We start from the raw sequence: 16,774 nt of genomic DNA, 5'->3' as shown, positions 1-16,774 counted from the left end.
TCTGGGCCTGGTCTGGGTTCCGTCTGGGTCTGGTCTGGGTTCCGTCTGGGTCTGGCCTGGGCTCTGTCTATGTCTGGTCTGGGTTCTGTCTGGGTCTGGTCTGGGCTCTTTCTGGGTCTGGCCTGGGCTCTGTCTATGTCTGGTCTGGGCTCTGTCTGGGTCTGGTCTGGGTTCTGTCTAGGCCTGGTCTGGGTCTGATCTGAGTTCCATATGGGCCTGGTCTGGGTTCTGTCTGGATTCTCTCTGGGTCTGGTCTGAGCTCTGTCTGGGTCTGGTCTGGGTTCTGTCTAAGTTCTGGTCTGCAGCTCTGGTCTGGTCTGGGTCCTGTCTGAGCTCTGGTCTGGGCTAGCATCTGGCTGTTTCAAATGTTGAAACCAGGCACCCTGCACGGGGCTGAGAGGGCTTCAGTGGCCCTGGCTCTGGTAGTCTGTACTTGTTATCCTGGGTGCTCACGATCCCAGCCAGAAAAACAGTGCAAGACAGTGCACCCTGTGAACGAGAGCCCACAAGGACAGGGAGGCGGGCACATGTCCAGGATGCCAGCAAGCGGGCTGCACAGAACTCAGGGGCGGGAAAGTAGGGCAGTGGGGGGTGGGGGTGGGATGGTCCCATCTTCCTGTTTCTGTAAGGGGAAGCAAGCACAGGGCTGTGCAGGAGAATGATTTCCTTACATAAATACAGAGGGGTGTGTGTGTGTGTGTGTGTGTGTGCGCGCGTTATGTGAGTGCACGCACCCTGGATACTCAGGAAACCCGACTACGATGGGAAGGCTCTAACTGTGCTTCCTCGTCCCCTCAGCCCGGGACTCACTTTTAGACCTGCACAAGGTCACTGTCGCACCGGGCTGTCCCATAGCAGGGCAGACTAATGTCTACTGGACTTTGTTTCCAGAGCCACTTTGAAGATCCTTAAATCCCAAATGCATGTTTTTTTTAAAAAAAAAGAAGAAAGAAAACCCGGTTTGTAATATTAGAGCAGCACAGCCCCAAACTGGGTCCTGTGTCCATGGCTGGACTCATAAGGCCCCGTGGAGGGGACCCTGTGGCCTAGTGGCGTGCTCTCTCTGTCTGGTGCATATTCTTGCAATTCCAGTTTGGTGGCTCTCAAGAGCAAGGCCAACCTGAGACCACCTGTCCTGCCTTTCCCATGAGAGGGCCGAATGCTCCCATCATCCCCACCCTGTCCTGTTTCTGGCGTCCTGGGGGTCGTCACAGCCTGTGTGGGCTTCCTCCAGCCAGGGTGGTGGTCTGGGCCCCACCAGCGGACCCCAGCACTGGGGGTCAGCCCCAGGCACTGTCAAAGGTGAGAGCCCAGAGGCTGTGCCCAGCAGGAGAGGTGGGCCCTGTGCTTGATGGAGGGAGAGAGGCTTCTCAGAGCCCAAGGCATGAAGTGCCCTCATGGGTGTCATGACCACGGTCAGTGGATGGCTGCTGGTGAGCACTATGACTGGGCGTCTTCAGGAGGCTCATAACTTTGAGAGGACACAGCCTAAGGGAGGTTCGCTGGGGAGCAGCCCCACTTCCGCCCTGAATAGACGAGAGACACTCATTAGCAGGTACCCAGCATGTAGTGCTTTCTTGGTGATATCATGTGGGTCCCCAGGGGCCTGGGTCCCCAAAGTACCCCAGCACTCTGTGGCTGGGGAGCTTGCTCCTGTGGAGGAAGGGTCTCTGTGGTCCCAGCTCTTCCATCTGCCTGTCCACCGAGGGTCACCTATGGCTCAGCAGAAGAGCTGTTCTTGGGGCCCCCGGCCCTCCTCCAGCCCTGCTCACTTCTTTAGGTCTCAAGTGCTGCGTGTTTGTAAGCACTGTCATCCACAGCCCTGTGGTACCAGCTGGTTCATCTGCAGTTCTGAGCTGCTCTCCGGCCCCAGCCCTTTCTTCCTGTGCTTTCCCCCACCGGGATGGCTCTCCTGGCCCTTCCTGGGGCGACAGCCGCCCTCTCTGTAATGATTTGCAGTGCCAGCGCAGCAAGCTTCCCGGCTGGTTCCACAGCTCTCTTACTCCCCTAAACAAGGCCTTAGGGACTCCACATCCAAATTAAGGTGGCACCTGGTGACAGGTTGGCATTTTCCGGTGTCCTATCTATGAAAGACAGGAAGACAGCAGGGAGCAAACTCCCCTGGGCCAGACTCTCACAAACACACGGGTTTGGGTGCCCAATTGGTGACTGGGAGAAAGTCTAAAACAACGGACTGGGCCAAGGACCCCATGGGTCCCTGTCTCTTCAGGTCCCTTGAAACATGTGGGAGCCAAAATTGCATTCACACGATTCTTGATTATATAAGCGTGCATTCTGATCTGATACTGCACTGAGAAGTGCCCCTGGGTTGGGATGCATTATCTATGCACCCAGCTGCTTTTGTTTTATTATTTACAGCACATTTAAACAGTCAATTTGAGAAAACATTAATGTGGCCTTGCTTGGGATGTGTAGCTTCTCCCCTTTTATAAAGCTCTCAGATGGAGACTTGGCAGAAATTCCAAAGCAATTTGGTGTGGCTGCAAAATGACAAACTTTTTAAATTATTAATTGGGGTTAATAATATATTGATTATTTAATTATGTGTTGATTATTTATAAATAAATCATATATACATAATGTATACTTATATAAATATATAAAGTATAAATAAATAATTTGTAGATGCAGTAAGTGAATTATTAATTAATACAGACACGCGTACCATATTGGTGTGGGAGCAAACTGGTAACAGGGCAGCTCCAGGCTGGGTTCGCACACATTGGCTGAGGACCTGGGCAGGTCACTGGGTCCACTGGTCATCGCTCCCTCACTCTGAGATGGGAATGGTGGATTTCTCACACACTAGACAATGAGTGGGAAGGTGCTTTGTAAGTCTAAAGCATTACACACATGCTGGTAATTATCATTATTATAACCCGTGAAATGCAATTGAAAACGTAGACCAGGGAATTAAAAAGACATGAAGTGCACGTTCTTCCCTGGAATGCAGCCTTTTCTACTCTGGGACATCAAAGGCTACTTCAGCCTCAGTCACGTGTGCTTCAACATTTGCACATTTACCGCATCGGAGATAAAACAAAATGAAATGAACATGCATATGATCTGCTTCTTGCAGGATACAAGACCCTTCTGAAAGGAATTTCTGGGAAGTTCAACAGTGGTGAGCTGGTGGCCATTATGGGTCCTTCCGGGGCAGGGAAATCCACACTGATGAACATCCTGGCCGGATACAGGTGAGCATCCCTGCCCGGGGGGCAAAGTTCTCACCTGGTGTCAGGCCAGCAATGGAAATAGTGGGGCTTTTTCCATCAGCCCCATCACCTGGAGCAGGCTGTGGTCTACAGTGGTAGCTTCTTAAAGCTCTGCACACACAGGCTCCAGCAGAGCACAGGGTGCGTTTCGGATCAGGAAGCTCTGGAATCTGTGAAGGAAACCGGGTCCAGGGGAGAGAATGACACTGAGAGGCTGCACTTGCGAAGGGCCGTGTGCTGAGTAGAGAGCCATGCTCAGAGAGGGGTCCCTGGGCAGAGTGGCCACAGCAGCCACTCTCTTCAGCCCGGCCACAGGGACAGGAAGATGTAGGAAGGTCAAGATCAGGGAGAGGGGTGGCCGCAGAGCTTGGAGAGAACAGGAGTGAATGCAAGTTGAAGAGAGACGGCATTTTCAGAAGAGAATGAGAACTGTTTGGCTGGGGCTTGTGATGGTCAGAGTTGTCTAGAAGTTTGGGCTGGGCGCGGTGGCTCACTCCTGTGATCCCAGCACTTTGGGAGGCTGAGGCAGGTGGATCATCTGAGGTCAGGAGTTTGAGACCAGCCTGGCCAATATGGTGAAACCCCGTCTCTACTAAAAATACAGAAAAAAATTAGCTGGACATGGTGGCAGGTGCCTATAATCCCAGCTACTTGGAAGGCTGAGGCAGAAGAGTCACTTGAACCCAGGAGGCAGAGACTGTGCCACTGCACTCCAGCCTGGGCGGCAAGAGTGAAACTCCATCAAAAACAAACAAACAACAATAAGAACAAGAAAAAACAAAGAAGTTTGGTGACCGTTGTGCCCAGTGTCATCCGTGTGGGAATGATTAGAAAACTTGAATTAGAATCTTTAGAAGTGTTTTTAAAATGCTCTGTTAAAGTCAGTTATTTTCATGTCTAATGGGTTTTATTTACTAACTTTGGCAAACAATAATTTCATTTACTGAAAAAATGGTAAATACCACCCTTTTCCTTAGAGTTTCTGAATTCGACCTTAATGCCAGAAAAAATCTCACTTATGGCAATTCTCTACCTGTGAGAGTCACACCTAAAGGTTAAAGTTGAGTTCTCAGAGGGATGCAGGGCCAGAGGGGACTGGGTATCCTTGCAGGACAGCTGTTTCTGAGCTCATCAATGCGCCCACAGCTTCTGGCAGCCTGATGGGGGCTTGGCATCCCGGAGCTGCGGAGGCAACTCAGGAGGGGGCCTTCAGGCCTGGGGATCCAGGGGAAGCCAGCTGACCCCCGCCTGTGCCTGGAGGAGTGAAGGGACATGGCCGCAGGCCCACAGTCATAGTAACAAGCTGAGTGAAGCTGGAAACCAGGCATGCTTTCATTAGTCTCCGTAGAGTCTCCTCAGTTTGATTCTCCGTCGCATCTAGGAGGTAGGGCTAGAAAAACTGGATCTTAGAGGCATAGAGCATAGACTACCTGTGTCACACACCAGCTCCTGGGCCGCACTAATGTACACGGAGGAATGGCAGGGGGCAGAGGTGCACAGTAGGTCTGCAGTGAGCAGATGAACCAGCCAGTGAATGACTGTGCCTGGTGAGGCCGTGCCTGCCTCACAGGAGCACCTGGGGTGCTCTCAGCCTGCTCACCAGAGAGATTTCTCCCTTCGGGAGAAGGGCCATTCGCTCGGCTAAGCGGGTCCCGGCCTCGGGCTCCAAGCCCCTGTCTGCTGGTGCTCCTTCCCAGGCCTGACGTCTGCAGAAGTCTGGCCTTCGGGCAGTGGGCGCAGCCTGAGCTACACACGGAATTGTTGAGAAGCCAATCTTACAAACCCCCACAAATCCAGGGGCTGTACATCCCCACCTTGCGGCTGTGTATAGCACTATGCCTGCCTGCGTGTCTTTGGTAGGTCAAGACAGAGCTGCTGTCACCCTGAGTATAGATACACCCACGGAGGCCTGTGTGTGCCTTCCTCTTCCCCCTAGGCACTTTCTTTGTGGAATTTCTTCCTCCTGATGGCCGCAGTGCTAGCGAGGCCAGTCCCTTTCTGCCCCTCAGGGTCCCTGTGGCCCGTGGTTCAGCTGGGAAGATGCTGGGAGGTGAGCCCTGCTCTCTGGCTCCCCTCTCCTGGCCCTGGGAGGCATGGGAGCAGCAGGAGCTGGCTGATGGCTTCCCCTGTCCTTGGCTCTGCAGGGAAACGGGCATGAAGGGAGCCGTCCTCATCAACGGGCTGCCCCGGGACCTGCGCTGCTTCCGGAAGGTGTCCTGCTACATCATGCAAGACGACATGCTGCTACCACACCTCACCGTGCAGGAGGCCATGATGGTGAGCTCCCATGCCGCCCTGCCTGCCCCTGCCACCCCGCTGCCCCCCAGCCCCCACATCACACAGCACTGGCCACGTGCCCAGCTGCGAGAGACCCGAGGGCTCTGCCAGGCAGCCTGCACGCAGTCAGCACCCTCCCTCTAGCACAGCTCTAACTCCAGGCTTGCTGTTGGGACAGGCAGCTTCATCCCCAAACCCCCAAGACCTTGAGTTTAATGGGCCTTGTTTGGCAGGGTTGGGGGTCAAGTTTCTGAGAAGGTTAGTAACTAACCCAGCTGACTTGGGTGGTCCGACCCAGGGCAGCCAACATCCCATTTCCCCTGCAGGCCAATGCTTGGGATTCTCCTTCCCATCAGCCATCCTTGAGTCATTCTGTGTCTTTGGCCCAAGCACCCACTCACCTGGTGTCTTAGTCAGGACCCCAAGGGTCTATTCCTCTGAATCAGCTGCCTACCAGGTGGGAAAATGAAACCAGCAATGGCCGAGCGTCTCCTGGGTCCCTGGCCCCAAGCACATAGCTCTACACACACCAGAGAGGTCATCCCAAGGAAGTGGGTGAGAAATGGAGCTTCCCCCAGTTACGCAAGGAGCCCAGGGTCACATGGCTGCTGACGGCCACGTGTGGCCAGAGCTGTCCATCTCCAAAGGTGCACCTGTAACTGGTAGCTCGACCTCCCTGCTGTGCACCTGCTTCACCCTCACAGCCTCAGTGTCCTCATCACACAGGGTTGGTGTAAATACTGAAAGGGAAGATACAGGGAAGGTGGGGTAGAATTCTGGCATATAGTTGGTGCCTAATCCATTCAACGTGGTGACTGTTTCTTTTCACTGCTAGTAAGCCTTCCCATTGTGTCTTCACTTGCGTTCTCTGTGGATAAGTCCAGCATTTGGGGAAGTTTAAAAATACCTTCTCCTCTTGGAGACACAGAAGTGTCCAGGAGGTGTCCTATGCCTGGGTTTCTGAAACAGCTGGTTGCGTTCCTTGGGCAGACCATGACCCAGCCAAGTGCCATGCCTGTGGGCTTCCAGGGCCTTTTTTTTTTTTTTAAGACAAAGTCTTACTCTGTCACCCAGGTTGGAATGCAGTGGCACGATCTTGGCTCACTGCTACCTCTGCCTCCTAGGTTCAAGCAATTCTTCTGCCTCAGCCTCCCAAGTAGCTGGGACTACAGGCGCCTGCCTTCATGCCCAGCTAATTTTTGTATTTTTAGTAGAGACGAGTTTCATTGTGTTGACCAGGCTGGTCTCGAACTCCTGATCTTGTGATCTGCCTGCCTCGACTTCCCAAAGTGCTGAGATTACAGGTGTGAGCCACTGTGCCCAGCGGGGGCCGTTTTTTGTTTGTTTTTTTAAAGGCTCAACTCATGGTGACCGAGACTGCACAGACCTAACTGTGGGCAGAGGTGGCCATGAGAATCCTCCCATCAAGAGGAGATTGAAAATCAGCGTGCAGCTCCTGTTGCCAGTCATGGCTGGCTTTGTGTGGGGGACTATATACTCTTCTGCTTCCTCTTTATTCTCTGCAAAAAAAGAGTCTCCAGGCTTCGTGTCCCTCCTGGCACTCGAGGGAACATCCTCAGTTCGGTCTGCTCTGTGCTTTGGTCAGTAGATGGGGGTTCACCTTGGTTTTCTGCTTGGAGAGACCCTACTTGGCCTTCCTGACTGGGGTTGGGCAAAGCTCCCTCCCCGTGGCGACCGAGAGTGGAGCTGCCTAGCGTGTCACGTGAAGGGCAATGCCAAGGGGTTCTTAGCTCAGCAAAGAGGTTCTTAGCACAGCAAAGAAAAGCAGGTTACATGTACAGACACGTGATCTGCTATCTCACCTTCTTTGTGGGGAAACAGAAAGAGAGGAACCTGCAAGGCTGTTCCGACTTCTGTTCCCTGGTCCTGCGTGTTCTGTGGGTAAGCGGATGCCATTCCCCTGGGCTGAGCCTCCCTAGGTGCTGTGTGCCCCGTGGAACTCTGACTGTTGATCTGGCCTCCAAATGGACATTCAGATGGGGCACAGAGGACCTCTGAGGAGTTGGCAAACATACCCTGCAAAGTAGCCGTGAAGTTTTTCTTTACCCTGCTGTTCACTGTTCCGTGTGTGCTGTAAATGCAAGCTTCATGCACACCCTGTTGATTCCTGAATTGCTCCTGCCTCTTGGGTGGTGTGAGTTTGGCTTCTCAGTGAGTTCTTGAGTGAACCCCATGGCCATGTGCTCGAGACCCAATGGCTGCTTTCTCCGCAGATGTGACTAGTGACCCCTGCTGTCTTCTCTGTCCTCTCCAACCTCGCCACCGGACCTGCTGTGAAATAATCTATTTTCAGAATCAAATTCAGTTCGATTTTGATTCTGAGAATTTCATGAGGCCTTCGAGAAATAGTCTGCGGCTATGGTATGGGTTATCACTCAAGGTCCTGTCCCACACGGAGGAGATACTGGCCACCTGTTGGGGAGTTCCGATACCACATCAGACACAGTTGTGCATTTTTACGCTCTTCACCCTCGCAGCTGCCAGGCAGACTGATGAATGATAGGCAGTGTCACACGCAGGCAGCTGGCTCTGCCCAGGAGTGTGGGTCTGACTCTGTCCAACTCTGGGGCCTAGGACCTCTTTGCCACGCCCCCCTGCACCCCACCCTCTCCTCTGGTCCTCACAGCAACTTCTCTAGCTAATGAGGTAGACAGAGCTTAACTTCACCATTATGCCGGTGAGGAGACGGAGGCTGCGTGTTTGCCCAAAGCCACAGAAGGCAGGAGGGTGGAAGCCAGGCCGACCCTGGGCATGGTGATCTCTGCTCTGGGTTTTCCCAGGCAGGGCCAGGAGCCAGCACTGTGCTAGCAAACAGGATCTCAAAAAACACAACAACAAAATGTGGCATCCCAGTATGTCACCCTTGTAAATTCCTGTCACGTAAAGACTCTCTGTGGATAAGTTCAAGCCTCAGCAGTTTAACATATGGTTTATGGAACTCCTAACTCATACTACTGGTTCTGCCCAGGCGTATCGCCAAGCCCCTACCTCTAAATTGTCCATATCTGACTTCTCCCCTGGGTACAGCAGAGAATTCCACTGAGATAGCTGGAAGCATTGCCCATGGACTGCTCTCCTGCCACCTTGCCACTATTAAAGCAGGGGAGATGGGAAGCCAAGAACTCCTTGGGTTTTCCATGGTGATCAGCGGGCTGCACTGCGGCTAGCTGCACTGTAGCTGGCTGCATCGTGGCTAGTGGCGTCATGGCCAGCGGCACTGTGGCCAGTGGCACTGTGGCCAGTGGCACTGTGTCCAGCTGTACCATGGCCAGTGGCACCATGTCTAGCTGCACTGTGGCTAGTGGCACCGTGTCAAGCTGCACTGTGGCTAGTGGCATTGTGGCTAGTGGGCTAGCAGCATTGTGTCCAGCTGCACCATGGCTAGTGGCACAGTGTCTAGCTGTACCATGGGTAGTGGCATCATGGCTACCAGCACTGTGGCTAGCTGCACCGTGGCCAGTGGCACTGTGGCTAGCTGCACCACAGTCTGCAGTGCGGGCATGAAGCTCACCCTGCTGATGGCCGTCTGTTCTGCTTCTACACTGCTGTCCTTGTCCCCCGCAGGTGTCGGCGCATCTGAAGCTTCAGGAGAAGGATGAAGGCAGAAGGGAGATGGTAAGTGGGTTGTTTGGGGCCTGCAAGAGGTCCAGAAAGTACATGGGGCACATGTGGAAAGTGTGCCTACCGGGGTTTTTGGCACTGGCTTTTATTTGTGGATTTGTTTTTGCCTTGCCTTCCGTGTGTGGGACAGGTGACATTTCAGGGAGCGCTGTGGCCTGCAGCAGCCAGAGGCCAGGAGAGGTGGATCTGGCGCATAGTCATGGCTTTGATTCTGAGATGCAGGAGTCAGAATGTAACGTGAGGGACGGCAGCCTTGGCACTCATGGGGCCAAAAGATGCCAGCTTCAGGGTTAGACCACGAGTGCTGCACCTTTTAGTGTTTAATATGATCTGTATTCAGTATTTTATAAGACAATAACAATGAAGATGGTTAGTCATTCATTTAAAAATAACCACCTTCCACCCACCCGCACTTGCAAGAAGAAATTTAGTTCTTACGTGTTATTAACCAGCCTTTTAAAAAAGAAAATAAAGACGTTTCCAGGATGATGAAGACTTTCTAATCCCTGTAGCCATTTTTTTTTGGCTTCATAAATTCAGGGGCAGGGACGGGGGCAGGTGGGCAGAGCCAGGGGGAGCAGCAGAAAGCCACACAGGAAGGAGCCCACCAGCCTGGGCTCACACACCCTCCCTGGGAAGCCCACTGTCCTCTCCACTCTGGCTAGTGCTGGTGGGATTTTCAGCATGAGATGGAATTTGGGGAACCTCCCCTTCTATGAGATTCTCTTTCTCTCCTAACACCCTTACCTGTCCGTAGTCCGGCCACTGAGAGTGAGGTTTGCCGGGTTAGTGCCAATGGCTCGCCTTGGCCCTTTGTGTTCTGGTTTAAATGGAGTGATTGACGGGATAGAGTCAAACGTGCTGAGAAACATCCACAGCAATTCTGTTTTCATCATTTGCCCCTCTGCTGTGGTGTGTGACAGCTAATATTAAGTAAACGTAAACCACTTTGCTATGGAGAAGAGAGTCCGACAACCTTAATGCTCCTTCTCCCCGCCTCTGCCCGGCAACTGCACCCTTCGAAACTCAGGACTCAGCCCATGTCATCGGGGTCGGGGGGTCAAATGCCCAGTGCAGGTAGAAAGAGCCCAATGTCTGAGAGAAGTAAAATAACGCTTCATTGCTACAGAAAATGTTTTGTGTGGAATTCTTGTATTCTGAGATTGAAAAGAAAATGGATTAACGAAACCCAAAAGAGAGAAAATGTGGAAATCACGTGTTTCTGGCCCTTCATGAGGACAGAAGACCCAGCCTTGTGACTTTATTGTCTAGGTTGAAGGACAAGAACACTCTCTGGACAGGGTTTTCTAAACAATGTAACGTAGACATCCCCCCCATACACACACACACACACACACACACACACACACACACACACATACACACACACACACAAACACACACGCACATCACCTCCCAAGCCCGAGAGTGTTGGTGATACCAAGTTATGGAAGATGAGTGTTATGGCCTGAGTCCCCCCAAAAAGATGGTATGTTCAAGCCTGTGCCCTGAAACCCAGAATTGGCTGTATTTGAAGATAGGGTCTTTATAGAGGTAACGAAGTTAAAATGGAGTCATATGGGTGGGCCCCAGTCCAGTCTGACTGTGTCCCTGTAAGAAGAGGAGAAGAGGACCCAGACACACCCCGAGGGATGATCCCATGAGGACACAGGAGGAGACGGCATCTGCCAGCCCAGGAGAGGGACCTCAGGAGCCAGCCCTGCTGCCCTCCATCCCAGACTTTGGCCTCCAGAATTGAGATAGGAATTTCTGTTGTGGAAGCACCTGGTGTGGGGTGCTAAATAACAGCCTTTGTTCTCCATACCAAAGGCATGCAGAAGAACACACAGAAAGCCAGCTGTCAGAGCTGAGTCTCGGCGAAGTCTCCCATGGGAGATGCACACAAATCAACAGAATGGGGGTCCCGGGCTTGAGCCAGGGTGACCTCCACTCTCCCTGTCTGAGGTCAGCCTTGCCACCTCCCACCCCTGAGTCCTCCTTGCCTTCAGCTGCAGGACAAGAAGAGAAGCTGGCAAGAGTACGCAGGGCCCCGACGAAGCAGAGGCTTTTCCACCCGGAGACTCAAGAAGCTGCTCCTTCTGAAGCCCGGAGGACCGCAGTGCCCCTGGGACAACCTCTCAGGGCCCTCCTTCCCATCCCTCAACCTCCCTGCTTTCAAGGGGTGTCGGAAGCACAGTCCAATCTCTTTGCCCTCCTTCAGGGTCCCAAAGACCCCTCCAGATGCTGGCCTGCAAGCTGAGGGGCAGCTGTGGGGCTCCAAGGAGAGACGGTGGAATCGGCCACTGATGGTTGGTGTGGAGGAGGGACCGAGAGCTCTGCAGCGTGAGGCACTGGAGAGAGGGAATTCTGTCTCTCTGATCCAAACCAAAGGCCTGAGGACAGAGCAGACGGGGGAGAGGGTCTCGGGGATCACCGGATTTGCGGGGAGCAGGCGTGGGAGGCGGAGGGCGGAAAGCACTGCTAACAAGGAGAGGTCCTAGAGTGAAGTGGAGTTGAGCACACAGGGGACCCCTCCTGGAACCCACTGATGGCCTTGGGCTACAGCCTGCCACGTACAAGCTGAGCTTCGCCTATAACGTGGGGACAGGGAGCCAGGCCCCACTTGCCTTTCTGGGCAGTGCCAACCTGAACTGTATGGCTTCTTTAAGGCCTCTGAGCTCAATGGAGCCCATGTGATCCCTATGGGAGGGACTGTGGGATTGCTTCCCTGCAGCTCGAGGTGACAGCCACCAGCATTTTCTGGCATAGCTCAGGAAAGACTCTCCCCGAGGACTGGGTGCACAGGGAGTGCTCCTCAGCAGGGTCTGTGCTGAGGCCACAGAAAGCCAGGACCTTCGCCTGCCGGAGCGAGAAGACCCAGAACAAGCCGGCATCTCGGCAGAGAATGGAAGCGCCTCCCGGGAGCAGCCACATGGGGCCCGAGGGCAGATGGCACCCATGGGTGTGTGTCCTTGTGGCACATGGGCCCTGCCTAAGACACAGCCCAGAAGACAGCCTCCAGCTGCTATCAACTGGGTTTACCAGGGCAAAAATATCGGCTCATGTGGCTGAATCACCCCTGAGTGAGCCCCTGGCACTGTCCCAATTCCTCTGAGGCTGGACTGAACAGTGCAGAGAGCCCTCCACACAGGACGGAGAGGTCACACTGCATCCACCGCATGCTCTCACTAGCAGACGCAGCTGGACCCGCACTCCTGTTCCTCAGCCATGGCGCAGGTGCGCATCTCCCCGACGGGCCACCGTCAGGAGGATACGGCAGCCATGTCACGGCTTCACTCACTTCCCTCTAACCCCCAAGGTGCACATGGGTCCAAGTTCTCTCTGTCTCATGGAAATACAATGGGATGGAACGTCCTAGCAGACGGTGGAATGAGTTGTGCACGGCCTTTCATGATTCCCAGCAAAGCAGCCTCAGTTCCCCAGAGCCCTCTAGCAAGCCACTTCCTCAGGAGTGAGGCCCCCAGGGGCAGCATGGCCTGCTGAGACCTTCCCTGGAGCACCCGCTGGGATGCCCCAGGGGGCTGGAGCTACACTGGGCTTGCAAGTTTCTTGTTTGTTTAGGAAAAATGTATAAACAACCGAGATCATTGTTTGTTCTTTCTGACTAGTCTTTAAAATAGACCCACCTGGGTGGCGTCCCTCCTGAGAGGACTCTGGAGAAAGTGGGGTGGGCCCAGCTCATGGGCAAGGGTGCGGAGGGAAAGACACCCACAGCGGCCTCCGCTTCCAACATCCCCTCTGTGAAAGTGGAGGGAGAGAAGAAGATGTGTCATATGTGTGGAGCCCCCACAGTTAGCCTGGAAGCCCCAGCTTTGGCCAGTGGTTCCAGAAGACCCAGTGGCCTCATCCTGGGACACTAGCAGAAGAGAGCCCTGCCCACCTTGCAAACCCCCACCCGACAGCCTTTCCAGCCAGCCTCCTAGAAGCTGTTTCTGGTTTGGTGGCCCTCAGAGCCAGGTGTCCAGTGGAGGCACCAGAGCTGGGACAAGGGCATCAGCAAGGAGCTCAGGACAGGGCTGGAGCCCAGGTCAGCTGACCCTGCACTGCCACCTGCCCAAGCCTGTCCAGCGGCCGTGCCCCGGTTCTTGTTGTCACCAAAGCTGCACTTTGTACTGACCGTGCATAAATAATTCAAAAGCCCAGAGTGGAAATTTTCTTCCTCGTGTATTCCTCCTCCCTTCGGATGACTTCATCTCGCTAGAGGAGCTGCTGGACTAGGGTCCGCTGGCTTTGGCCGAGAGGGCTGCCCCACCGGGGTGGGGACGACAGCTGGGTGAATGCTGGAGAGAGGCCCAGGACTGCTGCCCCAGGGTAGGGAGGTAAGGATGGCAGTGGCTGACCCAGGCCTGCTTCTGAGAACACGCTGGGCTGAAAGCAGCACCAAGCCGACACAGAAATCTGCTGACCTCTGTGTTCCCGGAGTCAATACAGGATCAATATTCCAGAGCACATGGGGGGCTCCGTGCACAGTGCCCTGCTTGGATCTTGGCATGCAGCCTGCTTCCTGGAGCCTGGGCCGAGGTGTAGCTGCCGTGGGTCATAACTGCTTTGAGGGGCACTGCAAATCTGTTTCATTGCCTTCTTGGCACCTTGGAGACCTTGCTTTCAAGTCAAACCTATTTATAAGAACAAAAGTGACGCTGTCCCCCTTCCTGAGAACGCTGGCACTTGTGACTGTGTCCCTACCCTTAACACCCACCTCAGCAATGACAAGAGCTCTGAGAAGAACCTTCGAGGGTTCCATGCTGCTCCGCGCTCTCTGCATTCACTCTTTCAAGTAACAGTCAGTGACCCTCCCTTCGATCTGGGCAGAAACCACCAGAAATCGTGCATCCTCTCATGTGTCCATTCATCCATCAGTTCATCAACTGTTTACTGAATACCTTCTCTGTACAGGGCACTGGGCTAGGCTTAGCAGTGAGGAATGTGCCCTGGGCACCTGCCAGAGGCCTATGGCTGATGAGGACACAGGCCCTCGGGTCTGACCCCAGCACTGTTGCACAGCCTCTGGGCAGCCTCTGTCCCTCATCAGGACTGCTGACGTGGAAATGGCACCTGCCCCAACTGGCACCAGGCAGCCTGGGGAGGGCTTGACTTGGGCAACCTCCATGTGGACCAGGCACAGTGTGTCCAGCAGGCTGAGGGCGGCCAGCAGGTCTCCCGCGTGGGCCGTGGGAGGTGGTGAGCTTTGGCTGGCAGCTCAAATAATCCAATGTCTTTGGTTCTGCCACCTCCAGGTCAAGGAGATACTGACAGCACTGGGCCTGCTGTCTTGCGCCAACACACGAACGGGGAGCCTGTCAGGTGGCCAGCGAAAGCGCCTGGCCATCGCCCTGGAGCTGGTGAACAACCCTCCAGTCATGTTCTTCGATGAGCCCACCAGGTAAGTCAGGAGCGTCTGGGCTGGTGTCCAGGAGCAGGAAGAAGCCCCTTTGTTCAGGTGACCCTAACATCCTGATGCAGCCTCAGAGGGGTGAGGTGAGCTCTGCTCGCCCAGTGGCTCCTCCTTCCATCTGGGACCGCTGGGCAGAGGGGCTGACTTATACCCCCTCCCGCCTCTACTCAGAGACGTCCCTGCACTCAGGCTGGCAACGCCATGTGTTGAGCCTGGAGATATGGTTTGGGGGGAAACCATACCCCTTTCTTGATGCTTGTCTCTTCCATGATGCCAAGTTCCCCATGGCTCAGTCACTCCAAAGGCCAGGGTCATGCAACACCCTGGGAAAAGGTCTGTCTTCAGGTGTGTTCTGGAAACGCCTCGAACTTTAGCACATCAGAGGCTCAGAGATGCCCGCAGGACAAAACCCTCCCTCGGGTGCTCACCAGGCCTCTATAGCTACGGGCACCCTGATGCCTTTCCTGGGTGATGCCCTTTACTTTTGGGGCTCCCCTGGGGAGTTGCTGCCTGGAGTCCTGGCTCTGGTGCCCCTGGCCACGGGTCAAGCTCACCTGACTCCTGCGCGTGTCCTATTCAATTGTCCCTGGCAGGATGGGCTGCTGGGAACCAGGCTGCTCCTGAAATGACTTCAGCCAGACTTTGTGTGGTCTCACTTCTGCCACACACTCACCTCTCCAAAGTCCGGCTAGATGTGACAGCAATGTGACAGCAGCCTTCTGCGGGGAGGGGCTCACGTGTTTGTTTCTCTTGGGCCTGCACAGTACCAGTCTATAAGATAGTTCAGGAAAAAAGAGACCACAATGAACCCTTAAGTAGCATCTTGCAGGCTGAATGTGTGGGCGCCGGGGGACTTCCCAGCACATACTTGTCCCCCCGACCTGTCACTTCAGAGTTGAGGGGCTGGGAACAGGAATAGGTCTGAGGGGCCAGGCAGGGAGAAGAGACAAGAGAGGTCCCCAGGATGCTGCCGGACAGTGAAACAGCCGCCAGAATAGAGCCCACCTGAGCTGCACCAAGGCCCCTTCTGTGGGGTGACACCCCATCACCAGCCCCCTAGAGGGGAGATGAGGAGTGGGGTGGTGACTGCAGAGCACTGGACCCCCGGAGGCCCAGCTGCCTGCCTCGACACTGGTGAAGTCCCCTCCTGCCCAGATGAGTGGGGACCCCCACCTCTGTCCTGGACTCTGGCAGCAAGGCTCGCTGGGGCTCCTCTGCTCTTGCCAGGAATAAAATGCAGCATGAAAAGCCCCACTGTGTGCTCCCCACTGAGCGGCCAAACAAACAGGAAAAGCAGAGTCCAGCCTGGGAGAGGGCAGCTGCAGCTGCAGGCCCCTGATGCCAAGCCCTCTTGGATAGGGACTCCCTGGGCCCCTGGGACCTGGCCAGTGGCTTGTCCCTGCCGCCCACAGGCGTCTCACAGTGCCCCCTTGACTTGCAGCGGCCTGGACAGCGCCTCCTGCTTCCAGGTGGTCTCACTGATGAAGGGGCTGGCTCAGGGGGGGCGCTCCATCATCTGCACCATCCACCAGCCCAGCGCCAAGCTCTTCGAGCTGTTTGACCAGGTATGTGGGCCCCGGGCCTCTCTGCCAGATCACCACTGCACTCACATCGGCCCGGTGACACCGAACCCTGGGCACCGACGGCCTTCTGTTACCTCGTAGGGTGTCTTCATTTTTGAGAGTGTTTAGGTGCTAGGTTTTGTGAGACTTCTGGGCCCACAGGCAGTGAAGGGGGCTGGGGAGCTGAAGTGGCTGAGCAGAGTCCTCTCTTGGTCCTGGTGGTGGGTCGTGGGATCCTGGGTGTCATCAGCATTGCAGAACTTCATCACCTCCCCTGTTAAAATGGGGGCGGGGTGACAGTTGTTTTCCAGAATGAATGACAGGTTACAGCATTTGCACAATATCATGTGGTTTATCAGTCTTAGGGTTTGGCCAGGCACAGTGGCTCTCCCCTGTAATCCCAGCCCTTTGGGAGGTCAAGGTGGGCAGATCACTTGAGCTTGGGAGCTGAAGAACACCCTGAGAAAATGGCGAAACCCTGTCTCTACAAAAGAAAAAAAAAAGTGAAAAAATTACTGAGGTGTGGACACTCCTATAGTCCCAGCTACTTGGGAGGCTGAGGTGGGAGGATCACCTGAGCCGGGGAGGTGGAAGTTGCACTGAGCCAAGATCGCGCCACTACACCCCAGCCTGGGCAACAG

General features: G+C 54.7%; 1 protein-coding gene across 2 annotated transcripts in view; it reads left to right on the top strand.

Annotated features, from left to right (window-relative positions):
* The window catches only part of ABCG1 (ATP binding cassette subfamily G member 1), a 78,836-nt gene that overhangs the window by 49,703 nt on the left and 12,359 nt on the right, over positions 1–16,774 (top strand). For both annotated transcript variants that reach the window (XM_017538602.2, XM_017538603.2), the window contains exons 3-7: positions 3,101–3,218; positions 5,381–5,513; positions 9,099–9,149; positions 14,414–14,559; positions 16,013–16,136. In XM_017538602.2, the coding sequence (XP_017394091.1) occupies positions 3,101–3,218; positions 5,381–5,513; positions 9,099–9,149; positions 14,414–14,559; positions 16,013–16,136 (572 nt within the window). The remainder of the gene's footprint in view (positions 1–3,100; positions 3,219–5,380; positions 5,514–9,098; positions 9,150–14,413; positions 14,560–16,012; positions 16,137–16,774) is intronic.

This window comes from Cebus imitator, unplaced genomic scaffold (assembly GCF_001604975.1).
Source record: "Cebus imitator isolate Cc_AM_T3 unplaced genomic scaffold, Cebus_imitator-1.0 Scaffold112, whole genome shotgun sequence".
Lineage (NCBI taxonomy): Eukaryota > Metazoa > Chordata > Mammalia > Primates > Cebidae > Cebus > Cebus imitator.
This window is presented reverse-complemented; position numbering and strand designations above follow the sequence as displayed.